Source organism: Musa acuminata, chromosome BXJ2-2 (assembly GCF_036884655.1).
Source record: "Musa acuminata AAA Group cultivar baxijiao chromosome BXJ2-2, Cavendish_Baxijiao_AAA, whole genome shotgun sequence".
Taxonomy (NCBI): Eukaryota; Viridiplantae; Streptophyta; class Magnoliopsida; order Zingiberales; family Musaceae; genus Musa; species Musa acuminata.
The window spans coordinates 24463883-24473053 of NC_088339.1; the positions used below are offsets into that span (position 1 = coordinate 24463883).

Sequence of the window (9171 nt, forward strand, 5' to 3'; positions counted from 1 at the left end):
TGTTTACTTCAAATAATAATAATAATAATAATAATAGACGATCGAGATGGAAATTAGTAGTAGGATGAACAGTTAAAAAACTATTATCATGTTAAAGTAAGATTGATGGACATGTCATTATTGTCGTCAATCCGATATCAAGCAAGGCAGGTGAAGAATGATGTTAATCGTAACACCTGAGGATTGGGAAGTGATCGATCATCCTACACATCAACATCTGAATTATATATTTCAAAGATGATGGATCAATCTTATACATTAAGGAATATGATGTTAGTATACAACGTTAATCTTAATTAATTTTCGTTGACCATTTCGTCAAGTCAGTCACTCCAGTGGTTCTAATACTAGAGCTTCAGAAGCCCATCAATCTGTTCTAATATGCTTCACAATTAAAGCTTTCTAACACCAAATTTGAATCTTAAAATAGTGAAAGAAGAAGAAGCTGAAACACATTACTTTCAGATGAATATGCTGTTGGTCCTAAAATTAAAATTAATTCAAAACATGTGCAAGTCTGAACAAAATACAACATAGCTGCAGCTGCGAGTTTGCAGTTCCTGTATTGTCCTCTCAGGCCTCTATGTATCTGGAGGACCAGCTTGGTTCCAAGATTGGCGTGGTCCCTCATTCCTGCACATTTAGATACATAAAAACCAAAATGATGTGGAGGAGGAACCTATCGAATGAAAAGTTTGACACAAGTATCAGTCCAGATACATGTAGAACAATGAAAAAAGAAATGGCACATATATGAAAAGTAAGCCTAATAATTCCAAACCCTAAAGCATGTTTCACATTCCTTAGAAGTACAGCTTGTACAACAGAGAATAGATAACTAAAGCAGAACTACAACCTAAGCAATAAATATCTTGCTATGTCAATTTAAATATTATCCACTAATTTCCAAGATTGAAGCTTGCTATAGATAACGTACCGTTAGTGTGTGGCTTTCTTCACAACTTTTAACGAATGTTCAGACAAAGAATAGTCAATATAAGTTCATGCTCGGTTATAAGATTAAAGGAAATATACCCTGAATCGTTTGCGCCGTGAACCATTAGAATCAAATGTCATGTGGGGCTGATTTTTACTGGGTTCATTTCTTATATTTCCTGCCAGAACCTGGGTTGAACTATCCCTTTCCTGTCTGTAACTTCTATAAGGCTTCTGATTTACGTTCCGGAAATAGCCATCTCTGTCCCAAGATACCTCATAGTCTACTTTAAGCCGTGAGCCTTCCTGCAAAATATGAAAAAGATTCAAAATCAAGAAAGGTATATACAAGATACAAAGAACAGGTCCCACTAGTAACACATGGAGAATTAATGAGATGTCTTTGGAATCCCTATCTAAGGTCATAAAAACTAATTTCAAAGACACATGTTATGGGTACTTATAACATGCTAAACAGGTACACTAGGAATTTCATACGTGCTCTTATGAACTTCAAATACACATCATTGTGAAAGTAACATAGCTATTGATTCTAGTTAGAACTCATCTTGTTCACCACCGAACAGCATCTTGTTGCAAATGCATGCCTGGATTTCCAATGTAAACAAATCATGAGATTTCAAAACCGTTAGACATTCCTAGAGCTTTATCGAAGTTAATAAGAGAATCTTATTACAAACCCACATGATCCAGCTCCACAAAGTTCTACAAATAAAAATTGCTCATGCAGGGGTGCAAAATTCTTCTGCTATATGGTCAGTTTAATTTTCTATGTTGACCTACTGTCAGCGTAGGTCAAATACCATTAAATCAAGCTTGTCTATGTGAAAGAACAAAGGATTTAGAAGAGAGCCGTGTAACTATCAGTGATTTGCAAATTCAGCAAAGTTTGGATTTTCCAATTCCATGGTAGATTGCACAAAAATCCTGGCTCATTTCAATCTAACATCGGCTAATGTATCCCCTTTTAGGTTTTCCCACTGGGAAAATCGTATTTAATTGAGTCAACTGAATGGATGCAAACCTGTGACATTTAAGCTTTAGAATGAGCAAACCTAAGATTTTGTTCAGTTGATTCGAAACCTATTACCATTATTTTCAAATGTTGAGGAGTTTGCATGTTCATAGAAAAATAAGAGATCCAAAATCATCTTAGAAAGAAAATAAAAAACAAGAAATACAAGCCCCTAAGGGGGAAAAAGCCATTATTTTCTTCATAAGTACATACCTTTGTTGTTACTTTAATCCACAAGTATACCAAGTTTTTGTCATTATGCAGCACCAAATAATTACAGTAAAAGAATTACAATATTGACATAAGGTATGATGTTTGTAAAAGAGAGAGTTTTTATGTGAAAAACCAACAAGATTTCTGCATGCCTTGGTTGTTTCTATCCACCACCCACCTCACTGCTTCATGTTATTATTTTCCATATTTGTTCATGCAATTCCTATGCATTAGCATATCCACATGCCTCATTAATAGATCTTAAAATGCAAACAAAAGTTACAAGGTAGTTCAACATTTGTTCCCACAACATTTCCTACATGCTATTGTGCTTGCAATGACTAGAAAATAAACAACCTCAAAATTTGATGATAAGAAACTATAAGGTCTTTTGGAAATTATTGATCTGAAGTTCTAAAGAGCACTCCAGTTGTAACTTCAGCAATCATTATACTTCTCATCAAAAACAATTTAGGGAATGGTAAGACTTCATTTGAACAAAGCGGTAGAAAGCAATGTGTGAAGCAAAAAAGCATAAATTGTTCGTGATTTTTTGTTGTTCCTTGTACTATGTTTATGGTTTTGATTCTTTTCATTATGTTAATAGCTCCTTTTCTTTTCCACTATTTATTAGGATGCTGATGGTTATTTTGCTTAATATCACTTCTGCAGGCTCTCAACAAGGGCATTTGATGGAATCTCTAGTTACTGTGCTACAGAATGGAGTTATTTAACCTGAAGATGTCCTGTTTCAAAATAAAATACTGTATGTTATGTCAACGTTTGCCTTACCGTGGTGTATCAATCGGCCATCGATGCAATACATATCAAGGCATACCAACATATCGTGTGTTGGTACGGCAAGGCATATCGATGACACAGAAAAATAACGAAAAATAGCTTCAAAAATTCCTAAAAAAAAAAATTATATATATATATATATATATATATATATATATATATATTATGATTTTTAAGTTAAAAATAAATATAATTTTAATATAATTTTAACAAAAATAATCTAAATTACGAAAAAATAGTGACATCTTTTTTGGGCTTTGAGGAGTACCTTTGTGGTACATTCCGAACCGTTTTTTTGTTAATGTTGAATTATCTACAAAAAAAATAATTGGAATTGTTAGATTATTTTTTAAACAACTTAAATTTTAAAATTTAAATGAATCAAGTAATCAATCGATAGATATACCTATTTCTACCATCAAAAAGAACGATGAGACTCCACAAGCGATAGATCGAAGTCCTGGATTCTCTGTATCTATATATCAATTTGATATATTTATCGAACCCAATCCTAAAATTAATCCCACGACATAGTATACTAATACACTGTATCCTATTTATGCATCAATGTAGTGATGGTCAGTCTGATGGTCATGAACCACATATGTCCAAGACGACTCCTGAGGCAAGGATGATTGTGGCATGTATTGGTGCGGAACATTGAGAATGTCAGAACTTCTATTTTCATCACTGATATACCACTTTGTATCATAAGATCGATCACCATACTACTGCTTGGAGAAGTATAACCAACTATCACTGCATTGTTGTTGGCGGTAAGATTCTCTATAATACGACGACTATGAATACGATGAGCTTCGCTTTGTGTTTACGTCGTGTAAGCTCTGTCGCATCTACTCAAAATCATTCATTGTCTTCCCCTTCCCCTTTTGTGTATAAACTTAACTAGTACCTCGTCGAGCTCCATGATCTGAATCTTGGATGACATTTGTAAAACACTATTCCTCGATCCATGCACCACTCTCAAATTGTGTAGATGAGACCATCGACTCCCTGACGTCGCCGCCATCATCAACCGAAACACTATTGTCCACGTTAATGACATGTCTCTGGACCGAGCGGGTTGTTAAATGCGATTGAGAAGGTGTCTTATCGCCCGACTCGATTCTTTCTAACGATACAACTGATGCTACTGCCTTCCCCTTTGCCTTTGCCTTTGCCTTTGCATGCTGGGCGAACGATTGTGACGTTTGGGTCTCTCTAACTCCTTTAGCAGTCAAAAGGTGTCTCATAGCCCGACTCGATTCTTTCTAACGATACAACTGATGCTACTGCCTTCTCCTCTGCCTTTGCCTTTGCCTTTGCACGCTGGGCGAACGATTGTGACAAGTGGGTCTCTCTAACTCCTTTAGCAGTCTAACTCAATTAAGAGACTGAAATGGGTTAAAACAGGGGGGAGTAAAGCATTTAAAAACCCTTTCCTATCATTCAAACAGTTAAATTGACTATTTGAAACAGGACAATCTCAGCCCTTGATCGATAATGGTCAAAATCCGACCGTTACTGACCTGTATGGGAGGAAAGGGTTTTAGCAGTCTAACTCGATTAAGAGACTGAAATGGGTTGAAACAGGGGGGTGTAAAGCATTTAAAAACCCTTTCCTATCGTTCAAATAGTTAAATTGACAATTTGAAACAAAACAATCTCAGCCCTTGATCGGTAACGATCAAAATCCAACTGTTATCAACCGATACAGGTTGGTAACAATCGGATTTCAACCGTTATCGATCGATACAAATCATGTATCACTCGATACGGGGTCATGTAATGTGCACTGCTCGATGTATGGCGATCCGCATACCGGTCCTATGTCAGACCAGTATGTACCACCCATACCAAGCGGTACACCTCGGTAAGACGAATCTTGTGTTGTGTAGGCACTACTACTATATTCTTATGTAAATAAAATATATATTCTTCTATTATGATTTTAAATTTATGATCATTACACAAAATTCCCCTATCATAAGTTGCATGTTTTCCAAGCATATTTGGGCAGCAATGTATTATTATACTGAACTTTTCCTTTATTTGTGAGATTTTGGAAATAAAAATCCAAAACTAGCTCATACTAGACCTGAGGAGTACACAGGTATTGCAATTCCAATGTCAGCGATGCAGTTAAATATTATACACAATTTGTTCAATTGGTAGATAACCACTAACACAAATCATCATATAGAACTGGTTGACCAAAACCATAGTATTACCTTCTGCATTGACCGTCCATATAACACCTTCATGGCATTGTAGAAGTCATCATAACTCTCAAACTGAACCCAGACTTTGCAGTTAAGTCCAGAAATAATCTCTTCTTTAGACTCTTCTGATTTCACACCTAAATCATCGTCGCTGGCAACATTAAGATTCCTAGTTGATGCAGGTTAAGAATGTCAAAAACACAAAGGATGATAGTCATTGATTAAGTTGATGAAGATATAAAAGGAAGGGTATCAACCAAAAAGTTTGGCCACATGATACAAATACCAAATAAGACACATTAAGAAGCTTAACAACTGAAGTTTATACTTTATACACGTAAAATATCCAATAAATGCTCCAGCATATTGTTGTAAGTTCTCCCAAATTCATGCTGTGTGGTCTCTTATATCAAACAAAGTAACTGAAAAGAGAAAAATGACCCACTTGGGAACAAACTAAACTCCTCTTTCAGTAAGTGAAAAGAAATATCCTTATCAACTGACAAGGATGGTAAGTAAAATCAGCTACTACTCTTTATGACAATAAACCATATCAATGCAGCCAAAATTTATGAGTAATTGGTCTACCCATGAAAGACTAAGTGGAAGAGTAAAATCAAGTTAAGTCTGTCTCCAATTAGTTATATATTTTGAGTCAAATCAGCTGAGTCGAATTATCTTCCTCAGATATTTAACTTGTCGCCGGATCAGACACGGCAAACAAGTTGCCACTCTACAAGACAACATTTATCAGAGTGAATGAAGAAAGCAACAATTGAACAGCCAAACTAAACCAATAAATCTAGAAAGATTACAAAATTCACCTTATCTTCCCCAGTGTGGAAAAAATGGTATGAGTAACCAACATCGAGGCCTTGGACGACACTCGTGGCTCCGCAAACCAGCGAGAAGGAACACCCCGAACAATGACTGTGTCTGGGCGCCTGGCAAATGCCCTTCCTGCAAACACAAGGCGCAGATCAAGATCTCCAGTTTGCCCAACCAAGCAACGCTACATGATAACAAACAACTGAAACTTCCTTGTTCTAAGATTAGAGATAGGATATAATTACGGGAATCCAACAACTGTGAGGTATAATAATCCTCCCATGATTTCTTCATCAGCTCAAAATCATCCGCCGGCGGGATCTCCACGGTCATCTTGAACTTGACGCCCTCGAGGTTCAAATCGATCCCGGCAAGCCGGTCGACGAAGGTGCTCCGCCAGTCGAAGAACCTCTTCCTCGACGCCCCCTCGTCCTCCTCGTCCCCTTCTCGGTTCTCGCTCTTGAGGAACCCTAGGTCGCGGACGAAGAGAGTCCCGGAGGCCACGGGCTCGTCGCGCTTGCGCTTGTGGAGGTCGGGGCGGCGTCGGATGACGAGGTCGTCATCGGGGACGGAGAGGGAGAGGGGATGGGAGCGAAGGAAGTCGAGGAGGGCGAGCTTGAGTTTCCACTCGTCGATGGGCTTAACGGCAGGATCAGAGCGGAAGAACGTGAGGAGGAGCTTCACACGCGGGGAGAGGGACAGGCCGCCGCCGCCAATTTCTAGGGTTTCGGTCGGCGAGAGATACTGCAAGCGGCGGCGCCGGGCGGACGGAGAGGACGCCATGTTCTTTTCTACGTAGTGGTTTAGGTAATAGTTTATAACGCCTTAAACGAACCCAAAACGGCGAACGTTATATATAAACGTTACCATGGATGTGCGTTATATACCGGGTCAGATGTCGGCAGAGGAAACCAAGATATTATTTAGATAGATTAAATTAGCACAATTTACCAAACAAACCAATAATGAGGTTTTATCTCATATTTGGTTTTTATCTGAGAGGTATCTTTTTTTTTAATGCTAGGATCAAAATATATTTTATAAAATAATAATAATAATCGATATATGATAATCGACGATCATTACTATGCCACAACTCAGGACAAACCATTGGCGACTTGTCGGCTTGTCTATCCCTTTGCCAACGATGTAACATCGTCACCAATAATCGGTTAGCGATACAACTTATTAATTATTGTCATCGTACTTTTTTTATCATGATCTCTTTCTATAACACCCGGTGATATACTACGACTTCTTTCACCATGCTCGTTATCTTCAACGTCCAATTGATGCCAACCATGACAAGCAAATGTTGCTACAATAGTATTACTACAATCGCTAACAATCAAGGCAGCTGACCATTGTAAAGTTATTGCACATAAGCAACTATGCATACGATCATTGTCAGTTGTCACATCCCACGGTGCTTCTACTGTGTATAGTAACACTTGTATGTAACTGTTGCCTGCGATTAGGCTAGCGACAACGAGAGACCACCACCCTCAATAATATTATCATCAACATCTAACTATCAACAGAGGTCCATCGATCAAACATTAGGAATATCAAATTATGTATAAGTAGACGATATGTTCCCATTCCGAGAAATGTGTTGATGAAAATTAGAGAGAATATTGACTTGAATAGATATTATCCCTATTATGACATTGTAGATGGATACTTCACCTATACCCTGCAAACACAGGTATTGTGTCTTCACATGCATGCATCTTATGTTACAGTTAGAATGAACTGGGAGACCAAATTAACAATAATAACAAGGAGGTAAATTGACATGCATATATATCCTCTTAAATCGGTTGTTTTAATATGTAGCCCTACCAAAACTGGGACTCTAGTTAATGTTAATGACCTCTAAAAATCATTATGATAATTTAGACATTATATAATAACGTATATTTACATTCAAATTAGTTAATGTGAGAAGTAGTTAACCTAAATTTTCTAGAATGAATGTTGATCTTATTATTATTATTATTATTTTGTAAGAAATATATGTCACTTCAAAACTGCAAGATATTGTACATTAATTTTAAATTTTAAGTTCCAACTATTTAGGATCGACTATATGGATCCCGTTGAGATATATAAAAAGTTATAAGATAATTAAATCTTTATTTATAATTTCTATTAAGGTATTTTAATATTTTACTCTGCTTCTTCTCTTACCACGAACCTTAATCATTTCGTTTCTTCTAAGTATTGCGCCAATTACCAACTAAGCATTCCATCCCAGATGCAACCGCAGGTACACAAATCTTTATTAATTCCAAACAGTTACCAATCATTCTACAGAGCTAAAACTAAATAGTGTCATTGAAAGAAAGATGAATGCAATCGCTTCAAACAGTCCAAATTCCAGCCAAGATTGGTAAAGATAGGATTCCATACCCCTAATCTGAAATCATGGTAGATCATTCAAGAAGATGAGGCATTCGATTAGACGAGATGTGGCGACTGCGGAGGAGGGGAAGGCGACCTACACTTACCTTACGCTCCGCGACGGCCCGATGCGGTGATCAGAGGGCGAGCGGCGCTCGGATCGGCTGCGGCGGTAAGAGGAGGCTTGACCGAACTTCGATGCTGGGGCCTCGGCCTCCCCCTCGTGCTCCGGAAGGTGATCCATGCTGAGGCTGCGGGTGCCGCGGGAGAGGCAGCGGTAGGAGCTCCGATCCCGGCGCCGCTTAATCGCGTGGATCACGAAGGGTATGAGGCCCTCCATTCGTTGCTCTCTCTTTCTCTGACGAACTTTTGGGAAAGCAGACCGACGGTCGGCACGCAAGAGAGTGAGCGAAAGGCGGTGTGTTGATGTTTATATAGTGGGGAATTGATTAGATTGTAGCTATGGTATTTCTTTATGTCACCGTCAAATGGAGGAATAAAACGGTACGTTATTTGGAAACGTGCCTCCAGAGAACGATCATCTAAATATTATTTATTACCCTTCCATAATTTTGATGCACTCTTAATCGTATAAAAGATAAAGAGATATACATGCCGTTAGTGTATGAATAATTAAACCATAAGTTGGTTTAAAAATTATTCAATTTTATTATCCACAAGAGACTGTGTGATAAGAATTATTTCACCATTGTCTGACAAAGTAAACAA

At 37.8% G+C, this 9171-nt stretch overlaps 1 protein-coding gene across 1 annotated transcript; it reads right to left on the minus strand.

Annotated features, from left to right (window-relative positions):
- Positions 1-430: 430 nt before the first annotated feature.
- On the minus strand, positions 431-6856 carry LOC103976170 (uncharacterized). The gene is made up of 5 exons (XM_009391377.3): positions 6282-6856; positions 6033-6168; positions 5218-5377; positions 1036-1242; positions 431-633 (listed from the first exon to the last, which is right to left on the minus strand). The coding sequence occupies exons 1-5, from the start codon at positions 6817-6819 to the stop codon at positions 628-630; spliced, it is 1047 nt and encodes a 348-aa protein (XP_009389652.2). The 5' UTR covers positions 6820-6856; the 3' UTR covers positions 431-627.
- Positions 6857-9171: the final 2315 nt, after the last annotated feature.

Coding starts and splice junctions, on each gene's coding strand:
- LOC103976170 (XM_009391377.3), bottom strand. CDS start 6,819: ATGGCGTCCTCTCCGTCCGCCCGGCGCCGCCGCTTGCAGTATCTCTCG. Junction 6,169..6,281: donor CTCACAGTTGTTGGATTCCC/GTAATTATATCC, acceptor TTGTGTTTGCAG/GAAGGGCATTTGCCAGGCGC. Junction 5,378..6,032: donor TCCACACTGGGGAAGATAAG/GTGAATTTTGTA, acceptor TGCATCAACTAG/GAATCTTAATGTTGCCAGCG.